The sequence below is a fragment of the Lissotriton vulgaris genome, chromosome 2_2 (genome assembly GCF_964263255.1).
Source record: "Lissotriton vulgaris chromosome 2_2, aLisVul1.2, whole genome shotgun sequence".
NCBI classification, from domain to species: domain Eukaryota; kingdom Metazoa; phylum Chordata; class Amphibia; order Caudata; family Salamandridae; genus Lissotriton; species Lissotriton vulgaris.
In genome coordinates, this window is record NC_141688.1 from 151,320,849 (window position 1) to 151,346,086 (window position 25,238).

Consider the following 25,238-nt stretch of genomic DNA (forward strand, 5'->3'; position numbering starts at 1 on the left):
GGGAGCAAATCAGACCTATATTAAAAAAAGCCATGGCAGATCCGCTGGATCTACAAAGTTACAGGCCGATCTCCCTTCTCCCTCAGTTTTCCAAAGTCATGGAAGCCGCAGTCAATAAGCAGCTAACCCAGTACTTAGAGCTGAATAATCTGCTTGACTCTTCTCAGTCAGGATTCGCACAGTACGGAGTCTGCACTGACAGAAGTCACTGACACGAGCAAGCTGGCCTTTGATTAGGGTACTTAGGCCATGCAGATCCTTTTGGATCTGTAGGCCGCTTTCGACACCATCTCTCATTGAATTCTGGTGGATAGATTACGAGAGATTGGTGTCAGGAATGGCACTCAGATGGTTTGAAAGCTCCCTTGCCAATGGATCTCAAAATGTCCAACTTGAGTCGTTCACTTCTCAGACTGTGTCTGTGGACAAAGGGGTACCACAGGGCTCCATTTTAAGCCCCACGTTATTTAACATCTATGTATCTTCTCTGGCTCCCATTATTAGATCTTGTGGGTTTGACGCCGTTTAGTATGCAGATAATACCCAGCTTATCATTACCATCGATTCAGATCCCTCATCGACCAGAGAAAGAGTCAAAAAGTGTATGTTAATGATGGCGACCTGGTTGACTGCTAATCTCCTACAATTGAACACAGCTAAAATGGAGATTCTGTTGTTTGGGAAAGCAGAGGAGCTTTGGTCTGCGGACTGGTGGCCTTCGGAGCTAGGTGACCTTCTGACTCCATAAAAGGGAGTGAAAAACCTAGGCATTATGGTGGATGACAGACTTTCCATGGAGCAACACATGAAATACATCGCTGGCACTTGCTTCGGCCTGATGCGTATGCTCAGAAAAGTCTTTCGCTGGTTGCCCCTCTCTGCAAGAAAATCACTAATTCAGGCACTACTAGTTAGCAGGTTGGACTATGTCAACTCCCTACTGGTTGGGATTAAAAAAGATCTTCTTTCTAGACTCCAGGTCGTGAAGAATACGGCAGCACGGCTCACCCTCAATCGTCCATCCCGCTCGCCCTCGGAACCTCTTTTGCGCCAACTCCACTGGCTGCCAATTAGGAAGCGAGCAATATTCAAACTTTTATGTCTAGTATTTATTAATCTACAGGGGCATAGCCCGGCCTACTTTAGGAAAAAGCTAATTGCCTATAATCAATGTCGGCTATTGAGGTCGAGTAATCGGCGGCTGTTGAGCCCAATGAGGATTGACAAGATCAGAACGTCAGGTCGCTCCTTTTCTTATCTTGCATCACTCTACTGGAATGAGCTCCCTGGCGACATCCGTGATAGTCTCCACTTGGGGCTGTTCAAGAAGCACCTTGAAACCTGGATGTTTAATCATTAATCTGCTGCCTTTTCTTCACTCTTCCGATATTGTGGCGCTGAGAGATCCCCGTGGGGATGATTCGTTTCGCACCTAATACATTCTAATAATAATATCTAAGCATTGGTAGGTACTGCCGTAATGGCCGTTTTTATCAATGTAAGAACAAATTGTTTGACTGCTCCGTCGAACATGATGGCTGGCCACCTTACTGTTCCAAAGTTTATTTCTCAAAAAGATACTCTCAAAGCAGAAGCTTGTTTTTATAGAAAAAAAAATTACCTGCCACACACACCATGGGAGTTTCCTCCCATGGTGTGGGGGTAATTTTCCTTTTTACTGTCCCTAATTGCCAGTATATACTTATTGGTGAGAAGCAGTAAAGAAAAAAAAAACATCTGACCAACCCCTCTAAATTGGACAGATGGGTTACCTCCGAATGGCCCTACTCTTTTGAGCCACCAAAGAAAGATTTGCACCAACAAAGTCGATTTTACTCTTTCAGTATAAAACTTGCAGTCCTCCTGACTCAAAATCAGGTGGGCAGAACTTGACTTTGGTGGACAGGGTACTCCATCGCTGTTGTAATGGAGTAGGTCCGCTAAACTCTCTAAATCGTCCCTGAAACCCACCTAATGTAAATGGGTACTGACCCTGCTCCTCATGGGAACAGGCCATCCAACCCCGGGTCCTCTCACCTAACAGTCAGTGGCTCGCCCACCGCTGGTACCGACCTTTCTAGTACCGCATTAACCTGGGCGCCACTCTTGAAAGCCAGCCGACTGTGTGGGGAGTGAGCGAAAGTCTCTGTGCACCTGTTAACAAAGTGGGTGTACCAGTCAGACGTGATAAGATTGCAGCTCTCTCATGAAACTGAATGGGTTTATCAGCGGTTCGTGTCATTTAATCTGATCGCTACACCTGGAGTATTTGACTCGGATATCTTTGCGGTTTGGAAGTGCCACTTAACAAGGAACAAAGTTCGTTGCAGTTTGTCGATGACTATTGTTGTTTCATTATGCCTCCATGCTACATGCGTGCCTGCGCACACGTCTTTGAATGGTACACCTACGTGGTTTAACCCTTTAAAGCGTGGACAGGGCATAGCTGCTTTTGGAAGGGGGATGTATGTTGGCAGCAGGGCAAACCAGAAACGCCTCAAATCATGCGTCAAGAGTCTCTGCTACAAACTGTTTTGGTAGTTTTGGGGCTGCACCATTAGGGGAAATTCGTGGCAAGTTGTGAACTTTAACGCATATTGTGCGAGAACATTTTGCAAAACTGGTAGGATTTAAGGCTTTTTACTTTGGTTTTCGGAGTTAACCAATAAAGAAATTTGAAACCGTGAAAGGTGCATTCTAATGAAATATAGGCCAAAGGCCTCGAGGAGTGAGAGGGGAGAGAGGTGAGGAACAGGGACGCATAGGGTGGAATGTGGGAGACAGTGGGGAGGGAGAGGTATGTTTGTGTGCATGTGTTTTCATAAAACCTGCTTACTAATAACTACATTTTCCTGGCACTCTAGTCTTGGTAACTCGTTACTACACATCCGATTCAGTTCTTACAGTAGTAATGCACCAACCTTTCAGACATCTGCCCTCATTGCCTACAAACAGGCCTTTAGGGCCAGCTCATCTGAAACTGCCTTATCACCAGATAGACCAGTTCTAGCCTTAGGAGACCCACGACCCTCTGAGCTTTCTTTTTTGAACGGCACCTCAGACAGACTCAGAAGACTGCTGTTCCTACGACATTCGCCGGCGCCCGATTCTGTAGAATCCTAGTCCGCAGTGCATACCTGCACACAGTCTCTCCACTGTTTCAAACTGCACAGAATATTACTGTTAATTTGTAGATTATTTCTGCACCACAGGTTTATCACTGAGATTGTAATCCTTGCTCCCATTCTGCACTCTGCAGATTTTCCTCAAAGAAGACAAACCACTGAAGTGTACGTTTGCAAATCAGTTTTCTGTTTTACCTGTCTAACCAAAGGTACATTGTTTTTCTGTGCGGCGACATCCCCTCCCCCTGTACCCAGATGGCTCATTTAGATGCTAACCCCCTTAAAAGGCACTGACTTCTCCTTTTAAACAAATACTAATTCTTTAGGGCCCGGATCCCCCAGCGTGCTCCACGTCCGCCCTACCCACCAATTAATCAAACTTTGAGATAAGGTGGGTGTAAAAAAGGCCATGTTTAATGACAACACTCATAAGCATGACAATGGAGGATTAACAGGAAACATATTATCAAACATTAACAACAGCTATTATTGAAGCATATCATCGAAATTGCATTGTTCATTATTGAAGCTGCATTTGCTCTTAAAATATTCTTCTTTCCCCCAGCACCAAGGGGCCCTCTGGTTCGCATCTCCCAGGCCGAGATGCCCACGCAAGGTGCAACCCACCTGCGCCCCTGAGTGATGGGCCCCAGCCCTCGGGTCCTTGTCCGCCATTTCTAGAGCCCCACCTCTCGTCCACCAGGCTGCCCAGGATCCCAGGAGGCTCGTACCTGTCGCCCTAGCCTCCCCAACCGGTGGCCTCCATCCCCCTGCGGAGAGCTTACCTTGTCTCCCCTCAGTGCTGGCCTAGGTAGTGCGCAAGGCGTACTCCCGTCCATTTTGTAAGTCTACATCAATGGTCCAGTGTCTCTTTTCCGCAACTCACACCTTCAAACTGCTGCATTAGGGGACGGGTGGGTGGGAGTTAAAAACTTAATCTAAGGCGAGGGGTATGGGGCCAGCAGGGTGAGAGCAGGTCCGATGTAGGCGAAGGAAGAGACCGAGATCCCTGCGTTACTGACCAAAATAGGTCACGGCCTCTGCCCCCGCCCCCCACCGGACGTGCGTCACCTCCTGCCCCGGAAGCACTTCTTCTGACCGGCCTCCCAAAGGGCGGCCGTCCACCTACACTGACTAATGGCGTTGCGTGGGCCGGGCCCTAAAGGCGGGCTCGTCTAGCCTCGCCCTTGGTAGTGTGCGTGTATAACATTAAAGTCTAAGGGCGTCCACTGAAATTTGCATATCTCAGCTCTGCAACAGTTTTACCTACCCAACCTGCAAACTGAAGACTACGGGCAACCCAACATACTGGCCGATTGTCCCTAGAATTATGTTCCATGCACAGGCATAAATGTCTGTGTTTACTGTTTATATGAATCGGGATGTGAGAATTTATGCCAAAATTAACTTTTTTGTGTCCCAATCCTCCAAGTTCAATGTCAGCTTGCAAACAAAATTAAAATTGTGGCTCAGAGGTATTAAACTTTTTGAAAACTTAGTTGTACTGGCTTGGAAGATTTAAAATAATTTAGGTTACCATAGTATTTTTGGACATCCACTATAAGTAATCTGTAGCGATGCAGACATTCCATTACAGGATAATATTTACAGGTTTTCGTTAATTGAGGGACTGTGCAGCTATTTGGTTATTGATGAAAATGTGTACCTATAGGATTGATGGAGGAGATTGACTTTGGTGTCTCTTGCTGCTCTTTGGAGCATTGAGATTCCCGCTGCCGCCGGAAGTGAACTCCTCTGCAACAGCTGCAACCTTCACTCCTCCCCTCGACCTGTAGAATTATTTCCTCTATAAAGTTAGAAAAGCCAAGTTCCGTATGTACAAGGTCTGTTCCTGGATGAGCTCTGTTCTTGTGGAGCACACTCTGCGCAGTATCTTGCAAACTTCACATCAACTGTCAGTAATTTCCTTTGACTAGGAACCGCTCATGCAATTTCACCAAAATCTCCTGGATAATAGCCCTGCTGGCATCCCTGGGAGTAAACAGCCTTTGACCTCAGTGATGCACCACAGAATATTTTTCAGGAATGGGAATGGAGAAAACTTGGCTATGATGTGAACTGTAACTTTGATACGTATTGATTGAATGGCGATTTGTGTAAGCGCTGCTTTGCCCAGAGGCGTCAAGACGCAAAAGATGGAATAAAAGCCAGATACTGATATAAGTAACAGGGAAAGGAGACCTAAGAGTAGGCTTCAGTAAAGAGCAGAGTTTTCAGGCCCTTTCGAAAGAGCAGCAGGGAATCCTGGCCCCTGAGTTCCAAAGGGAGCTCATTCCAAAGTGTGGGGGCTAGAGAAGAGAAGGCCTTACCACCCCATCTCGCTTTAGCGATTCGTGGAATAGATAACAGATACTGACCCGAGGAGCGCAGTGCTCTGCCTGGGATATAGGTCGACACTAGGGTCCTAATGCCCTCAGCACCAGCACCATGAAGAGCCTTGTGAGTGATGGTTAGGATTTTAAATTTAATTCTGGCATGCACCGGAAGCCAGTGAAGACTATTCCTGATCCTAGTCCCTGAAGAGCGTCTGGGGGCATTGACAACTAATCTTGCTACCGCGTTCTGGACGACCTGCAGGCGATGGAGCAATTTGGTGCTCATGCCAAGGTATAAAGCATTGCAGTAGTCCAGTCGCGTGGATAGCAGGGCGACTGCAACCTGTTTCCGGGCATCAGGGGAGAGGTAAAGGGTAAGTTTTCTAGGTATCCTTAGGACCCCGCAGCAGGTTGAAACGGTTCTGCTTACTTGCTTATCAAAAGCAAGTGAGGTGTCAAATACAACTCCCAAATTACGGGCGGTGAGGGAGTGCTGGGGACAAGATCCAAGTGTCCGAGGCCACCACTCATCTGACCAAATCTCCTTATTGCCCCCGAAGACCAAGATCTCTGTTTTCTCCCCATTTAGTTTAAGGAAGTTCAAGGCCATCCAGCCCGCCACTGCTTCCATACACTTTCGGAAGTTTAGGGCCGTGGTCTCGACAGAATGGGACAAGGAGACCATAATCTGGGTGTCATCCGCGTACGAGAGCACTTCCAGTCCAAAAGATCTAACAAGCCTAGCAAGAGGGGCCTCATAAACGTTGAACAATGTGGGACTCAAAGCGGAGGCCTGCGGTACCCCACATTGCAAGGGCATGGCGTTGGAAAGGAAGTCACCCAGTTTGACCCTTTGTTCCCGATGGTTGAGGAAGGAAGTGAGGAGGCTGAGAGCCCGACCCTTCACCCCCTGACTCAAAACGCTTCGAACGAAAACTTCAGAATGTGCTTGTTCGTATCAGGAACACACCGGTTAATACATCTAGGAAAAGATAAATGTGTGCACCTTTTCAAACACACCAAAGTCAAATAGGCTAGTACGCCGACCACGTAACTCGAGCAGCCCCGCCCCCTAATTGATACTCCTTGTATGACTGAGGGTGATTTGAGATGGGTTAAGAGGCTAAAGGGAGTGCTCACTTATACACTGAGTGGTCAGATGGGAGTGCTCACTTATACACTGAGTGGTCAGATGGGAGGGCTTACTTATACACTGAGTGGTCAGATGGGAGGGCTTACTTATACACTGAATGGTCAGATGGGAGGGCTTACTTATACACTGAGTGGTCAGATGGGAGTGCTTACTTATACACGGAGTGGTCAGATAGATTCATTCTCTAGTCACGTGACTCTCAAGCCGTCCCGCCCCCCAAGTGAAGCCCATGGTGTGACTAAGGGTGATTTGAGATGAGGAGGCGGCTCCGTTATGTTGGTTTGTATGCCTTCATGGAGTGGGTCTTTACATTTCCGAAACCTAACGTTGCTTGGTAGAGTGCAACGTGGCCGTTCGTCACTATGTCGGTTATTGTGATGCGGATGTAAGCGCTTTCGGCTACTATGAAATAAATCGAGGCGCTAATAGAGAAGACAGTGCTCGGACTGCAGTTGTGGTGCACCTTTCAAGATGTATGCTCTCCGAGGAAATGGAGACGTTTGTTGACAAGTGGCGTTTTTATTACCTCACTGGAAACTCATTCCTTTGATGTGCAGGGGGCGTGTGAATGTGGACGAAAAAATGTGGGTTTTTTTCAGTCATTTTCTAAAGAGGTCCGGGTCTCATGTTTTCCCAGACACTTCGCTAATCACTGTCGAAATCTGCCGGTTTCATCATGGTCAAAAGCCGTTCATGCGTACGGGTTACATATCTGTCTGGGCATGGGGTAACTGAGACGGCAGTGGTATTTCTTTAGAAGCCATAGAGCTCAGATCAACCTCGAGTGGAAAACATCTGTACCTGTTACAACAGAGCAGCTCTACACTCGGTAGACAAAACGTGTCTTTAAGCGAGGGTATTGTCATGCCAGAGTCTACTGATCCTGAAAGCAGTGCCTCGAATAGGCAACCGAAATGGACCTATGGTTTCACGGTTTGGCACAATTTCTTGAGTGCTTCAACGAAAGTATGTCCCTCTATAAATGCGTACCCTTGAACAGCTGCTGGCAAATTGTCAGTCAAATTCTATAACACGTATGTCAGTCAAGATATCTTTATTCGACTTTAACCAAGTCATACAAAGAAACATAAACAATAAAAACACATGGCATAAAAATACATATATACAGTTAATTGTTTAAAAAAGTACAATATACAATGATTTAAGAAGGCGAAATTTTACCAGCAGCTTTCGCCCTTGCTGCGGCCACTAAAAAATTAGCAATACAAAATGTTGAATGTGGGTTTGACGCAAGCTGTAGATAGAGCAGCGCCGGGCGCACCTGAGTAAACCCTGCTTCTCTCAAAATGGGGAGCAAATATTTTTTCCTCGGCTCCTGATAGTGGGAACAGAACATGACGATGTGCATTGTGTCCTGCACCGAGAGGTCATCGCAGCTACACGGTGGTGCTAACTCTGGCTTCTGCCATTTCTTAAAAGAACCCAGATAAAAATGTATCAGGTTAAACCTGAACTTTGTTAATAAAAACCTGTGGTAGTGATGTGTGACAAAGCTAAGATAAGGGGCGAGTAAGGGAGCGCTGACCAGGAGATTATGTGCCCTAACTGCGGGCTTCAATATTTCAACGTCCTCTCGACTAGCTGCCTTCTTTTCCATAAATGCCTTTTTTATGAGGGCAATATCTGATGCCTTAATTTTTTCTGGACTTAAGAAAAGTTCTGGACGGTCTAAATCAGTGAATGACTTCTCTAAGTAGGACAGCCATGGGATGCTCTTAGATTTATCTAGGGAGAGTACATCTTTCAAAATAGTATGGTTCAGAGGGAGATCGTCGTTCAGCCACATTTTCAGCCATGAGGTCAGCGGCGCTAGGTTTAATAGATCCGAGAGGTAGGGTAAGCCCACCTCCTGATGTATTGAGTAAGTTGGGGCTGACTGTGGTAGGGAGAGGAGAGATCTAATAAATTTATTCTCCGCTCTCTGAATAGGCTCTAGGTTAACATAACCCCATAACGGAGATCCATAGAGAGCTATCGCCACAGACTTGCACCTATAGATCTTTAAAAGGGCTTCCATTGGCCTTGCCCCCAGCTTACCCGCAAAACCAAGGATCGCTAAGGAAGACCTGGTTACCGCCAATCTTTTAGCTGTTACCTGCGGCCCCCATGTTCCCTTATTATCGAACAAGACTCCCAAGTAGGGGAACATAGTGACTTTTGAGACGGGGACCCCATTACAAAAGAATGATTTATGATGTTTTTTTGTGCACTCCCTCCCCATGACCATCGTGTGAGATTTAGACACATTCACTTTCAAGTCCAAATTGTCCATAAAGGAGCCGAAGGCGTCCAATAGGTGCTGCAATCCGACCCCAGTACGAGCGATCAGCACCGCGTCGTCTGCATACAGGAGTGCCGGTATTTGCACATCTCCTGCGCGCGGAACGTCCGCGTCCTGACCACGCAAATGTTCTCCTAGGCCATTAATGTACAGGGTGAAAAGTGTTGGGGCTAGGATACACCCTTGCCTTACCCCCTTTAAAGATTTGAACATGGGGGTGCACCTGCCGTTGGTTGAGACACGCACTGCGGCAAATAGTTCCCGGTGCAATGCGGCCATGAATGAAACCAAAGCTTTATCAATACCCAACTCCAATAGAATCGCCCACAGTTTTGATCTATTTACAAGATCAAACGCCGACGAGAGATCCATGAAGGCGAGGAATACGGAGCCCTCCTTGGCGACTGTGTACTTGGAGATGAGTAGGTGCAGGTTGCAACATTGCTCAATAGTCCCTTTCCTCTCCCTGAAACCGTATTGTAATTCAGACAGCCCCCCGCAGGCCTCAACATTCTCCCTCAATCTTGCTAGAAGTACTCGGCCCAAGATTTTTACAGTTGAATCCAGGAGGGATATTGGCCTGTAAAATGCTGGGTCGTCCCGCCGTCCTTTGTTTTTAAAAATGGGGACGATGATGGATTGAGCCCATGAGGTGGGGGCTAAATTTCCGTTCACCGCGTTAAATACGTTTGCCAGGACCTCAGCCCAGAGTTTAGGTGAGAACAAGAAGAAATCTGCAGGTACCCCGTCTGGCCCAGGAGCCTTATTTTTTGTGGTTGCCAGCAGCGCTTTTTCCACTTCTTGGGGGTTGAAGGTGATATGGTGACCATCGCTGTACGACAGTGTGTCTTTCTTTGTACCTTCGTCCTCACCCCCGTATACTTTTTCAAAGAAGGACAACCAAGACTCATCAGTGATCACGCAGTCCATGGGGTCGTTGGTATCGTCAAGGAATAAAGGCTGTTTGATTATTTCCCAAAATCTCCTACTGTCTTTCAAAACAGCTGCCGATAGGAGATTCTCCCATGTTTCGTGTTTGATATTATCTTTGCGGTACTTTATGGCCGCTTTGTAGGCTTTCCTATAGCACACAATGTCCTCTTTGACCCTAGGCACAGATTTAAGGGCCGCCAATAATTCCCTGTGAGCTTTGGAACATGCATGGTCGAACCAGCGCTTGTGTCCATCAATACCCTGGATTGGTTTAACAAGTAAGTCCTTCGAGACCTGATCACAAATTGCCTCGTAAGCTGCAATGATTTTGTGCCTTTGGGGACCCGGATCTCTGCACTGCTCCACGTGTGCTTTTATTTTAGGATAACACTTTTCATAAAAGTTTTCCGGGATGACTTTAGCCCACTTGATGCGTCTGGCTTGGTCAGTAGACCTCAGGGGATGGGTAGGTTTGTGCTTTGCTGGTGATGGTCCCAAATGAGCTCCCCATGCCACTTCGAGCAGGACTGGATTGTGATCACTATGAATTGAAGGGACTGTGTGATAGGCCATAAACCGCTGCAAGATGCCTGGTGAAACAAAAATGTAATCAATCACTGTTCCCTGATGAGCTCCGTTAAAGGTTGGATTTCTCTGTCCACAGTCCGGTTCGTGTAAATCGAAAAAGGCCAAGAGCTCCTCGAGCTCCTGCCCCTCGGCGGAATGTTCGAAATGGGGTCCACGTGTGGCTGCCTCATCGGCCTCGTCAACTTCTCTACCCTTACAGGCAGAACCACATGAATGAATGTTAAAATCGCCTAAGAGAATTAACTCAAAAGAAAAATCGATATCTCGTGAGACTGAATTTAAAATATTTTCCAAAATAGCAATGTTGCGACCGCTGTAGTCACTATTCCCGGAATTGTAAAAATTAACAAACAGTGTCCTGCATTCTTTGTTTATCACCCTCTCGACTATCAGGATGTTGTCAGATTCAGAACTAATCTGCCTGTAGGTACCTTTTAAGGCTAATGAAAATAGAAGCGCCAATCCGCCTTTGGCTCTACCCGCTCTGCTGGGTCTTGCAGGTTTAACGAAACTAGAGAACCCATCCAGCCAAAAGCTGTTTGAAGTGTCCCACGTTTCTTGAAAGGCGATGATATGATGTTCTGAGACAAAGCTCAACCAGGCTTTGTCCTGACGTTTTGCATTTGTCCCTGCTACGTTCCAGCTTATGATCTTGCATGTAGCGGGCGATGATGGTTTTTGAATAATTGGAACTGCCGGGACTATTCCGACTGGGTGTTGTAAAGCCAAAGCATCACTTACTGGTGGTGACTTATTTGGTGCCTCCCTGGTTTGCCTAAGATCGGTATCAAGTCAATCACATATGTTAAGATCCGATAAAGGGGCAAACCTATTACCTGTGCTGACACCCCAGTCAAACGGAGTAGCTGCCTGGCCCTGGCCATGTTGTAGTGGGTTCCATGTAAGTAGAGGAGTGTTGGGGTAATGTGGTAACTGAGCGTTTCTCTGCCACTGAGCATGCCTAAAGCCCCATGTGTTGCGAACCTCGCCCGGCAAGCCCCCATCCCAAACACTACCTCTTGGTTCACGCCCCAGGGCAGACCTGGTGTTCAGGTCTGTTGGGCGTAAAAAATTTCCAAAGTCCTGATAAGCTGTGGGCTGGAGCCAGTCGTTCGGGTGTCGGGGTCTGGCGGCGTCTCTCCAATTATTCCTAGTGGTGTATCTATTATAGCCATTAGGGTTAGGTAAGGTACGAAATTTTGTCTTATCATAAAAGAATTTGAGAGTGAGAGGCACTATGGAACCTCTGCGTCGTTGGGGCGGGAAGACATTATTCAGAACATCTGGAAGGACCTCCGCGTTAGCGAAGTTTAGAATGACACAATCCCCTGTGAACTTTTTGGGCTTACTTCCTATCCAGGATACCCTCCTGGACATAACGATATCTCCTGCCAACTTATCGTAACCTTGGGCTGACATATGCATATTATTAGTGAGCCAATACAGCGCCTTGTCTTTTAAATCCAGATTTGACTCTGTTTTGCCATCAGCTAAGGGAGGGACATTTGCCAAAACCAGAACGACCGGTGAGGCTTCCAGGAAAAATTCGGCAGAAATATCCTCCTGCTGGATCCCCCTGGGGGCTGGGGTTGTACTGGTGCCGGGGTCTACTGCAACTGCGGCTTGCCCAATAGCGGGCAGTGAGATTGGGAGTGAGGAGGGAGGGAGCAAAGAGCCCTGATGAGTAGATAATGGGTTGCTTGCATTAGAGATGTTCTCCTCGTTAATAGGTATCAAGTTTGAGACGAGAGAAGACAAGTTTTCCATCTCTTCCGCCAATTTGCTATGGGCAGTACCCAGTTTTTTGACCTCAGATGTTAATTTATCCAGCTTCCCTATCAGGGGTTTAATTATGGTCTTGATTTTAATGTCCATCATTTCCTGGATTCTATTAAAGAGATCATCATCATTGTTGCTTCCAGAGTCAATCGCGATATCAAAGTCGGCCTGTTTCCCTAGCCGCTTTGGAGGTGGGGTAGAGGCCTTTTTCCTACCAGGATGTTTCCCCCCCCGTTTAGATGTGGATTTGCGGCAGGCTCTGACCGCCCGTGTTGCTGGCCGCGGTGATTGAGGTTCTACTTCCGTGCAAGATGACTGGTGATTTGGATCGTTAATGATGTTTAATGATAGATCTACTGGGTCTTCTCTGACAGTTTGAAGATTATCGTCGGCGTTATTAATGTCCTCACAACCATTAGAGTGAATGGTCAGGTCTGTGAGTTGTGTTGCGGGGTTCACTTGCAGTATGTCAGATGCCCCAGCGCTAAGTACACTTGTGGATGGGCTTTCAGAAGGCATAATGGGTGACTGACTAAGTCCAAGGGATTGCCTTCGCTTATTATTGATGTCATTTACCACTTGTACCATGTATGAGTCTATAGTGTTCACTGTCACTGCCTGTGCTGGTAACCGTTTTTTTCCCATTGGCTTTTCGGAATGTATAACAACTTACCAACGACTCGTCTTCAGCCAAAATTAGCCTAAACAAGAGCCGAGGTGACTAAACGACGATATCTGTATTGATACAGGCCTTGTGTGTCACAGCATGAAATGGCACTAAAATGTTACAAAGGATTGGCACAGTACCTTGATGCAGATGAAAGGGAGAGGCCTCGCCTGGCCCCCTCGTGCCTCTGAGGGCCTCAGAGGGCCCGCCCTTTGCCCGGGCTTCGCCTGGGCGTCCCGCTCGCGTCCCGCGACGCGGATGGCTTGCTTCCTTTGAAGCCCCTCCTGTCGCGTTGAGCGCGTCAGGGAACGCGCCGCCGCAAAGGCTCACGGGAACTGTAGTCCCGGAGCGGCGGCGCGACTGGCGGCAGAGAAGTGCTGCTGGCGCTGGACCAAGGATGTTGGGCTGGGACTGGTCTCCTCGTGGCTCTCTCTCCTGTGTCCCCACAAAAGGTAATCCTCTCACTGCTCCGGTACTCGTCTGGTCAGGTCAGGACCCCCTGCTCCGCCGAGGGCTTGCTTCCTTTGAAGCCCCTCCTGTCGCGTTGAGCGCGTCAGGGAACGCGCCGCCGCAAAGGCTCACGGGAACTGTAGTCCCGGAGCGGCGGCGCGACTGGCGGCAGAGAAGTGCTGCTGGCGCTGGACCAAGGATGTTGGGCTGGGACTGGTCTCCTCGTGGCTCTCTCTCCTGTGTCCCCACAAAAGGTAATCCTCTCACTGCTCCGGTACTCGTCTGGTCAGGTCAGGACCCCCTGCTCCGCCGAGGGCTTGCTTCCTTTGAAGCCCCTCCTGTCGCGTTGAGCGCGTCAGGGAACGCGCCGCCGCAAAGGCTCACGGGAACTGTAGTCCCGGAGCGGCGGCGCGACTGGCGGCAGAGAAGTGCTGCTGGCGCTGGACCAAGGATGTTGGGCTGGGACTGGTCTCCTCGTGGCTCTCTCTCCTGTGTCCCCACAAAAGGTAATCCTCTCACTGCTCCGGTACTCGTCTGGTCAGGTCAGGACACGTATGATCTTGTGGCAGTATCTGTACAGTGTGCTAGAAATGTTTGTCACTGTTAGTTCAGTCAGTGTTCAAAAGCTTAAGATCCTAAAACTTTATAGTAAGCTCACAGTAACACTATGCAATGATGTAATAGTGTATTGTATACTTTTTCGACGCTCTGGATTCAGTCGGTGCAATATAAGGAATCCAGACCCAGAGTAACTGCATACTTTTTAGTTGTTATATAAAGTTTTAATTAGTTTATACGTTTTTTATAGTTGCTTAAAGATTTTTAAAATATTGAAATTAAGAAAATGCTGTACCGTTGCTATATTTTTTTTGTGCATAATTTTGCTGTAGATCCCTCGTATGCTTGCATAAAGCAAATTTAGAAGTCTCATCAAGACTTTTAAGAAAAAGGAGATTATGTGGTAAAAGTGACTCCTCTAAAATACTTTTTTTTAAAGAGAGGGGGAGGGTTTCTTTTTTGAGGGGGTTTCCTGTGAAATTTGTGGGGGGACTGGGGTCTCTCTGTTGCTGCTTGAGTAATGTACTGTCTGTGGAAAGATGTACAGTTAGTCTGTCAGATGTATTTGCACCCTAATTATTAAAAGAATTACGCTAGTATAATGTGAAGTAATTTGTTTGTTTTGTTATTATCTCAGTTGTCTAAATGTAATGCAGTTTCGGTGTTGTTCTCTCCCAACAGGCGACTGGATGCCAACCATATTGTCACCGTCCCAGAAGACAGTTTTGAAGGCTTGGTGCACTTGCGGTACCTATGGCTCGATGATAACAGCTTGACCGAAGTGCCCGTTCGCCCGCTTGGCAATTTGGCATCCCTGCAAGCGTTGACATTGGCTCTCAACAAAATTGCACACATACCAGACTTTGCCTTTGCAAACCTTTCGAGTCTTGTTGTCCTGTAAGTGTTAGAAACTTGTTTCATTCCAATCCAGGTGCCACAAGTTGTGTTGATTTTCTTTTACAGGCATTCTCTAATGATGTTAACCTTTATTTCCTCCCCACCTAGTTTACCTAAGATTCTTTTCATGGTTACTGGATGTGGATCGCATACGCTACAACTCCCACCCGACAGCTGGACAGCCCCACGTACCCTCCCTATGTACTGTTGTCAGCCCCACCTTCTTACTTGTCTTCATTCATGATTTATTCTCTGACGATCATGCTTCTCATGTGAATCTCTGGTTTGTTCCACATTCATGCTTTATAGTTAGTCCTGCACTGTGCAGACCCCTATATGTACTTATATAAATCCCAAATATATCTTTAAAAAAAGATTTATGGGAGTATGGCCATCTCTGTGATCAATACAAGATAATGAGTGTGTTTTAGCTTTCTCCTCTGTTAGTTGTTGGAAGCATAAGAATTGATATCTTTAAGCTTAAGTTATCAATGGGATCAAAACCACACTTTCTCCCATGAGATCACCAAGAATTAACCATGGAAATTGTAAAGAAACCTGTGCATTCTTTTACACTACGAGGTAGAAGACTCCCTTTCTAAATTAGCCCTCTGTGCTCCCACATTGGACATCCTTTATGGGCCTCATTTAAATTGCATCTTAGAACCCATAACATATTTGCGTGAACATTATCTGAACAGAAAAGCAGCTATCGTGAGAGTAAGGAAATGGAGAACAGATATCCACTGGTGTTACTGACCCATTGTGACATTACACCACTTTCACAGTATTCCAAGTTCCACAGATGCCCTGATGCGTAGTGGTTACTCCTTTGCAAAACATTTAGTTACTTTTTGCTCTTTTCGGGTGCTTATCTGTAACTAGTTCGGTGACACTTTTATTCAGGCAGTTTGCACATGTAAAAGAGACAAAATAATGAATTAAAACAATCACAAAATGTCTCATTGAACCACATAATTTTCTGTTCTTTGCATATAAGTTAGTCAACTATGCCGCATAATTTTGTTATCCCTTGTTGCATAATTCCAGTTGCTTAAGCTATAGGCCAGACTTTAAAAAGAGTAAAAGATTATCTTCTATCAAAAATATATATTCTTGAAGGTATTGTATTGGTCTTTCTTTATGAACATAAAAGAAATATGGACTAAGTTTGATACTATTGATTAAAAAATAATAATAATATCCACAGAGATATTCTAAACTTTTTTCAGAAGAAAGTATACTTAGTCAAATACTGCTACATTAAGAAGTATGTTTCTGATGTGTAAAATGTATGCAGGGATTAACACCATCAGCTGAGATTAATCGCCTGCTATTTCACAGGTGTTTCAAGAGTCTGGTAAAATAGAGAAAGGGAAGAGAATATTTGTTACAGAGCTGCCCAAGATCACACAGGACTCGGAAAATAACGTTTATACAATGGGGAAACTCTGCACAATACAAACAATGAAAGACTAAGCTCGTAAAAAAATAGGCCCTCATCAGGCAATCCAGGTTTCAGAATAGCTAACACCCAGGTTGTGCAAGACATACGGATAACCAGTGCTTAAGGTGGTGCTCTCTGGCTAATTTAGAGATGACCACAACAACAGCCAATTATTAATTCAGTGCACGTTGCAAGTTACTATTACCTGCCCACCAAGCTGTTTTTATACCTTTGGGGGTCTGAATAGTCCGATTTGTCACACTTGTAGGAGTGTTATGGTTAGAGGTTGTGTTGTTACGGTCTTTAGCAGCATAGCAGGAGAAATGTGTGGTGCAAGCTTTAGTGACCTCCTGACGAGAGCCCGGGCACTTATTTTTCTACAAGTTTAGATCTGCAGATAGCAATTTTGGTAGTAAAGGGGATGTGGGTTAAAGCACTTTGGAACTCCACATTGAAAGAGTGAATGTCAGTAATTTCCTCACCCACAATTGTTTTTAAAGACATTGACTGCAAATATCCCAGTATAGGACAATATGTATAGACTGGGTCTGGAGAAATGATACCTACAGTAATGTTATAAAGAGATAACGTAAAGACAATACAGAGATGAAAAAAACACCTCCTAAGTTGTGAACTTTGCCCACAAATACTAGCAGTGACACCTGTAAATATAAGGCAATGACAGCAACTTTGGAGTACTCTGTACACAGTCACAGTAGACAAGGAGTTAGAATGTATAGTACTGAGCAGAACAGAAAGGAAAACATTTGCAACGCATAGCCGAAAACAAGGTATCACACTAGGCAACTGAGAACAAAAGCAGCAGGGATAGGAAGGCAAAGCAGTGGGAATTAAAGAAGCACATAAATATAAAGACTGCAGAAAAGGAAAGTACAGAAGTGAAAGGGTAGGGAATAAAGAAACCTGGAACAAGGTTAGCCCAAGAATCTGGAAAAACTGCAGAATAGTGCTAGCTCTAGAAACCAGGACGCACTACGAAATAATGCAAGTTCCAGAAACAGGGCATGTTCCAACAATAGTTCAGATACAGGGAACAAGGCCCCACTGCTAACAGTATAGGTTCAGAAAACAAGGATTGCTGTAGCTCAAGAATCGAAAATATCTGGAAACAGGTGGTCAGCAAAAAAGAGCACTTTTATGATGACCAGTGCTGGGCTGAAGCAAACGGAGGCTTTAAAAAAAGTTCAGTAATAATTACATGCCTTAGGGGTGAACATGCTAGCACCTGCCAGTCACAGGTGTGCTGATTCCTCCACCCATCGTTTGCCTGCAAAGATGCGGATTAATCAGAGAGCAGGGATTTCTAGGAATTGAATCTGTGGCAGGAAAAGATTACAGGCTGCCACAAAATCTAGCATAAATCCTGAAAGGGCTTTAATGGGACCGGGTCTCACCGGTGCTGAGCACCGGCAGTTTTTTCAAAGGGGGTCTCGAAACGGGTCACTATTGGGCTCTGTTTTGTGCCCTGGCACAGACAGTCCGTTTTTTTCCGGACTGCAGTGACAGCAGGCACTTCAATGTGCTGTACTCACACTGCTCACTTCTCACTAGTGGAGAAGTTACGGTATGATGTCATGCCACGTGAGTGTTGTAGGGGAAGAGAAATCCTTTAGCACCTTCGAGTCTTATGACGAGCTCAGCTCGTCATGAGCCACAGTGCTTGTGTGCTCATGACAAGCTGAGCTCGTCATGACTGTTAGAACGCTCGCATGCTGGGCAAATTCGCATGCTGGGCAAATTACCCTGCTGTGCGAGCGTTCTAAAGAAACGGGTGTGGTGATGACTAGCACGGGGGCGCTATGCGCGCCCCCCAGCACAGCAGGGGAATTTGCCCAGCTGTGAAGGGGTTAAAGAGGGTCATTTTCTCTCTGGATTTTCCTTCTCTTTTTGAAACTCAGGAGCAGCAACATTGTTGTGGTGTCACTAGGGCTTTAAGTGGAAGCTTTTTCAATATTGTATACAAGCCATAGATGCAGCTTATTTATCTTATTCAATTAACAACCATTGGCAAAGCCAATAGTCCTGACTTGTTGTAGGTATGATGTTACTTTACGTATCGTATATCTGGATGCAATGAGATACAGCAAAATTCAAGTTGGGCGGCACACTATGCTAAGCACAGATTTTTAGCGTACATGTTCTTAAGCCACACCCTTAATTACATTGGCCGCGCTCCTTTAAGAGACACCACCCCAGTGTTTTCATCCCACTTAAAGCCCTGATACCATGTTAAGGCTTCTGGCAAACGTAGCCTTTAGGAGCAATATAATTCTGCTGTCACAAAGCCTGGCGTACTCGGATTTAAAAGAAACTGCAGAATACTGACCAATAGGCTGCATGTCAGTACATGGATATAGGCCAGGGTGGGGGAGGGGTGGAGTCCCATATGTTGACCCCCTGGTGGTAGGCATGAGAGCCTAGTTAGCGAACTGTGACATGGTGTCCGAATGTGCACGTTCACCACAAGTCCTGTTTGTTCTTTTTCTCACTGATGCATAGTCTCTGTTTACATACAATTCATTTTCTTACCTAATACAACTATTCCACCAAACCTATGACCTCAGAATCATGGCCATTCCCACCAACCAAGAACCAACGCTTTTAACGCTTCATTCTGCCCTTACTGTTCTCTGCAAATCGAGCACTGTGGCTGTAATTCTGCGTGAAACGCCTTTTACAAATTTTCTTAAGAGAAACCTGTGCTGTGCGTAGCGGTCGGCGGAGACATGGAGTTAATAGGAGATGAAAAGAAAAAACTAAATAAGCTCTTTATTAAAAGGAATAGAAGAATCGAGAGTAAATGGATATATCTGCCATATCCATTCGTATGAATAGGGCAAGCCGTTTTGGGAGGCTTTTTGATGTTTAAAACCAGCAGGGGGTCCAGCGTGGCCGTGTTAGTGAGCGGAGGTTTGTCCCAGGCCTGTTGCTTCGTAGCTGTAGCATGACTTTCATTCCCGTGTTTGCATCCTTTCACGTCCTCTTCTGCTGGCCCTCGGATCCCAGGGCCAGCCAGGGTGCTCTTGAGTGCTGGCCGAGGCGCGCGAGCCTCCTCTCCCCAACGCGCGCGCCACCTGCGGCGCCTCCTCTCCCCAGCGCGCGCGCATCCTGCGGCGGCTCTTCTCCCCAGCGCGCGCGCCACCTGCGGCGGCTCCTCATCCCCATGCAGCAGGCGCGCCGAGATTGATGAATCCGAGCCTGTGACCTTGAGAACAGTTGCTCTCTTCCCAGAAGCCGGGCTTGCAATTTTTCATGCAGCAGAGGAAGAAAAATGGAAACCGGGGTTTCTAATGATCTTTTCCTGGGTGTAAAGCAGGCTATCTGCTAAGGGTCAGTGCAGCGGAATGTGGCCGTGGCCAGTGCCCAGTGCCGCCATTCGTCATAGTTACCAGCCCGTGTCAATGAGGGCTTTGTGCCCCGTGTGCCTGCAGCGGCCGGGGGCGAGGAGGCTTCGCAGGAATAATAAACGAAGAGGCGGTGATTGTGTCGAGGCTGGATGTGAACTTGGAATAGCTGCAGCTTACTGCCCATAAACGTGTCACGGCATCCATGACGTACAGCAGGCTGCCCGCCGCTTTTATAATCACCAGAGACTGGGATAATGCCCGTTTCTGCTACACGGGAAACATTAAACAGCGCTACTTCGTGTCAGGCAGCCACAAAGAGGGAACAAACACATTTTGGTCTGTTAGCAAGACACTTCATAGACGCAAACCTGTGGTCCTAGGAGGGGAAAAACTCCAAAAAGATTCACCAATGGGGTTGCTACTTGGCAAGAAGCAGATGCACCTGTGGTGATAAATGCATGCATTGTGAAAGACGTGGCGGCTGATCTGTTCCCTGATCTCCTCTATTCCCCTCACCACGCCGTGTGATGCTGGATTAATGGGTTTAGCACCTCGCATTTTATTTACCTTCTGTAAACATTGGACACTCTTAGAAAGAGCTGTCTTCTGTGCAGTTTTACCATAGGTGTGTTTGCCTCAGAAAGTCGAGAAGCGTTTTTAAGTGTATTTTTGATATTTCCTTGTAAGCATGCATGACAACACAGCAAGTTGCAACCAAACATTGAACTAAGTGGAGAGGCGCCTATTATTGGCAGGCTGCAAAGCCACGCCCACAAAATGGGTAGCGTACCATAGAAACTAAAAGGCTTAAAATGGAGGAAGAAACTTCAAAATGCCTTTTGCATAAAGTAAAAAATTCAGAAAAACTTGTCAAAAAATTATCAGGCACTGTACACCCTATCTTATTTCAAGTCTTGATGTCAGTTGCAGCCAAGAACATAGAGAGGCTTAGCTCACACCCACTGCATACCATTGGTTGGTTTTCCTTTTCCCTCTCATTTGTCTGCTTATTATTGGTGACCCAGGTTGTCAATCTTGTATTTCTCTCTCCCGTTGAGCGTTGTCTCTTTACCATCTCATTGATTAGCAGGCATCACTGCTTCCACTGCTTGCTTTTCAGGCACTACTGTTTTATTTTTTTTCAACATTCCATTAGAGTGCATGTGTTTTTGAGCAGTCTCCTTTGTGTGCATCTCTTCCTCTGCTCTCTGTTGCTCGACTGCTTCTTACCGTCTGTCTCCCTCTTGCGCTTTCCCATGTGCTTCTCCCCATTACTTCCAGCCACTTGCGCTCTCCAGGTTGTTTTCACTCCCGCCCTCCCCTGTTGCTTTTCTGTCCCCCATTCCATCCCCATGTTGCTTCACCATTTGCTCCTCACCCTCTGTGTTGCTTTGCCGTTCCCCACGAGCTCCCTGTGTTTCTTCTGCTCCCCCTGCCTTTTTTTAATGCTAGTGCCAGTTTTATTCTCATTTAAGTTAACGCTCCAGCACTGATTGGTAACTAAGAAGAAGAAAAAAAAAGCCCAGATCATTTTGTAGTCACAAGCATGCAGGTCCCTACAAAATGACGCATATGTCTGCATCAAAGGCTTTGGTTTGTTGTTTATTTTTCATTTGGCTACGCTGCAAATGATCGTAGATGTGCTGACCCCAAACCCTACAAATTCGGATCTGGCCCTACTGTTTTGGACCATGCACTGCTCCTATCCCTTCACTCTGCATTACTTCCACCTATACTGTACTGCTCCCCCTTGAATCTTGTGCTGCACCCGTCAAATGCAAAACTGCTTCTTTTGGACTCTGCGCTGCTACCCTACCTACCCCCACCTCCAGCCTCTGCATTTCCTTCTCCACAGTCTGAGGTGCTTCCCTTGCACTGCACACTGCTCTCCTTGGAGCCTGTTTTGTCATTGGCAGAGCGGGGTACACACCCTGCACTACTCACCCCGCATGTAGTGCCCCTAACTCTTAATCGTGCAGTTTTTTCTGCCTTCATCCCTACTCCTTCTTTGCTACGCTTGTGGATTCTGTGCTGCTTTATCGTTGCTCCCTCCCTTCGATCCTGATCTGCACATTTGACCCTTCACTCCTGGCCTCCTGCTCCTATCGGATACTGCACTTCACCTTTCTGGGCAACCTGCAGTGATCTTGCGCTACTCCCTCTGACTGCCACAGCCCTTTTTCTCAGACGACAATAATGACTCCATGGACTGCGTTATTCCTGATGAAAAGTGGCTATCTCACTTTAAAAATGTCTATGGGGACACTGTTGATGCAACTAAAGATGTCCTGCTGACAAGCCCAGTCATCCGCCCCATCATCTTTAATCGAGATGAGGTGGAAAAAGCCATTATGTCCACTACAAAGCACAAGGCACCTGGCCCTGACGGTGTGCCTGCCGACTTTTTTATGTACTCCCCAAAACTGTGGGCTGAAGTTTTGGCAAACGTGTTCAATGCAGTTAATGGTAACCCTGTTCCTGTATCATGGAACACCTCCACCATAGTTCCCATTTTTAAAAAAGGTCAGCGGGATGATCCAGGCTGTTATAGGCCTATATCCCTCCTGGACTCATCAGTAAAAATTTTAGGAAGAGTTCTCTTATCCAGGCTGAGGGAAAACGTTGAGGGCTGTGGTGGTTTGTCCGAAATCCAATACGGATTTAGGGAAAGAAAGGGGACTATTGAACAGTGCGTCAACTTACACTTGCTCTCCAAATACACTGTAGCCAAGGAGGGGTCCGTGTATCTTGCATTCATGGACCTCTCCTCGGCATTTGACCTGGTCAATAGGACAAAGTTGTGGTCTATTCTGCGGGAGATGGGTATTGATGAGGCATTGGTCACCTTTATGGCCTCCCTGCACCAAGAACTCTTCTCAAGTGTACGTGTGACAAATGAGGGTAGGCGCACCGCTCTCTTTAGATCATTAAGGGGTGTGCGGCAGGGCTGCATTTTAGCCCCCTTGCTCTTTACTATCTACATCAATGGCCTGGGCGCACACCTAGGGGGGCAGGAAGCCGACGTCCCGCGTGTAGGAGCAATAAAGATCCCGGCGCTCCTATATGCGGATGACGCCGTGCTGATCGCCCGCACAGGAGTTGGCCTCCAGCGCCTATTGAATGCCTTTGGTTCATTTATGGAGCAATTAGATCTAAAAATAAACATAGCCAAGTCACACACAATGGTGGTGGGTCTAGAGTGTCGCAGGAAGAGAAACAAAATATTCACATGCAGGGGGGACATGGTCTCTAGGGTATCCACATTCCCATATCTAGGCATACTGTTTGACCATAAAGGGTCCTGGGGCCCACAGGTTAGAGCTAAGAGGTTGGCCGTTATTCGATCATCATCAGCACTCCTGAGCTTTGCTGGTAGGCTGGGGGCCAGGCCTATGGAAGCTATACTAAAAATCTATAATAGTAAATCTGTGGCCATTGCATTATATGGTTTCGCATTGTGGGGATATGCAAATGTGGAACCAATCCAGAGAGCGGAGAAAGGATTTATTAGAACCCTACTCTCTGTACCCCAGTCGACCCCAACGTATTATATTCATAAAGAAGTTGGCTTACAGTTTCTTTCTGATAATTTGAGTATGGCAACTTTGATTTTTTGGCTAAAAATGTGGATAAATGAAGAACTCCCATTAAATCATAAGATCATGTCCGATGTCCTGTCCCTTGATAAATCCAACAAGATTCCTTGGCTGGCCTATTTGGCCAGGGCTTTTTTAGACCTAGGCCGTCCGGAGCTTTTTACCTCCCCGGAGAATATTAGGATCCAAGATCTTGACTTTGTAAAAAAGTCTTTCATGGGAAGGAAGGAGGCATGCCGTGAAGAACGTGAACTAGTAAAACCGGCAGTGAGGGATCATTGCTTGTTGGTCAGCTCGTCATCACTCGCACCATATCTTGGTTTCGTCACAATCCCCTTCCACAGTTTTCTTTTAACTAAATTTAGATTTAATTTGCTGCATTTTTACTTAGGTTCCTTTAACAATTGGCAGAAGCCAGAATTAGCCCCGCCCTGTAGCTGTGACCAGTTCTCAGCACAAGATACAATGCATTTTGTTATGTTTTGTGGGTTGTACTTAGAGCCAAGGAAAAAATTCTTGTTGCCAATTCTTAAAGAAGCCGGCTTCACTCAGGTGGGACCGGCTTTGCTCTTCTTACAATTACTACCTAATCCCCACATTACTTTTTGCGTTGCTAAATTTCTGGTAGCCGCCTCAAGGGCGAAAGCTGTCTGTCAAGATTAGTTATCTATGTCAAACTACCTTTTTAACTGTTTGTCACAATTTTAAAATTTGTTGTTACTATTCAACATTATGTGTATTATGGAAAATTTTGTATGAAATGTATTTTATTCTTTCTCTCTTTGTATGGTTTTTAAATAAGCCGAATAAAGATATTTTGACTGACTGACTGACTGCCACACCCAAGTTGTGGCAAATATTTTGGCATTTCTATAATGAAAAGTATTACTCAATATTCAGTACCATACAACTCAGAAAGGGCAGTGGCAGCAGCGTAGGGCACCCTGTAAAGTGTGGATAACACCTGCTCTGCTGATAGCACGTGGTACCTCTTCTGTGTATTGGTGTACTCCTTCTCAGTGCACAAATGATTCTGTCTCGGCTCCGGCCCTTCATTCAGTCAATCTTCTGCTTCGTAGAAGGATATCATTTGTGTTCCCTTCATAGCTGTTTTCTTTACAGAATCTTAGTAACACTAGTTGCTTTACATTTGTCAATAATAAGGGAGGTATGACTAGAGCTTTTAGTTAAAGGCATGGTTCTGTGATATGGTCATTGATGGTTTTTATGGTTCTTGAGAGTTTGGTCATCAGAGACTCCACTGTATATGGATTTTAACACTAAGCGTGATGGAGGCATCGGGGCATTTTGGTATGCATTTAGGTTTGTGTTGTGTGACCTCTAATCACATGCTTTGACTTAGGCCTCCAGCATGATAGTCTTTATGTCTGTCTGTATGCTTACAGGCGCTATTGAGCCTGCTGCGGTGCTGTTCGTTCTGTTTTAGTGTTTGAGGCTTATTTGCATGCTGGTTTTGTGACTACTGTTACGTTGATCCTTCTATTTCAGTATCGGCTGATTTGGGGATTCATGTCTGTTGCCCTGTCGGTGTTTTTTTTAATAGCCATGTTTCCATGCTGGTCTAATGTTTTAGGACTACATGAGCGTTAGTCTTTCTGTTACAGTCCTCTCAACCTGTTGGCATTATGGCTTGCTCCCGCTTTGGTACCGAACTGTGCTAATTGGCCACTCTGTTCTGCTTGAATTTGCTAGTGTTCCTCTCTGTGGATTTCATGGTAGCTGCAAATGGATTATCATTTTGTTCTTTGCAGCCGTACTAGAGTCTCCTGTTGAGTTATTGTGTTTTTGTCTTTGAGGGAAAGGAAAATAATATTCCTGCAGCTCATCGTCTGCCAGCAATGTGTAGTTTGTAATGAAGGTAACATTGTCACAAGCAGTTTGTCCACCATCTCAACATGGATCAGCAGATTATATAATGTGATCACCTTATTTAGATCAAAGAGCCTTCCTCATGAAACCTCATTCTCCTTTAAAGACCTGGCTCCTGTTATGATACTCCTTCACAGAAGCACATCGCC

The 25,238-nt window shown here is 46.1% G+C and overlaps 1 protein-coding gene across 1 annotated transcript in view; it reads left to right on the forward strand.

The window, feature by feature from the left end:
- The window catches only part of LGR4 (leucine rich repeat containing G protein-coupled receptor 4), a 347,498-nt gene that overhangs the window by 242,635 nt on the left and 79,625 nt on the right, over window positions 1-25,238 (forward strand). Inside the window, exon 5 of the mRNA XM_086959479.1 lies at window positions 14,573-14,788. Coding sequence (XP_086815605.1) covers window positions 14,573-14,788 — 216 coding nt within the window. The remainder of the gene's footprint in view (window positions 1-14,572; window positions 14,789-25,238) is intronic.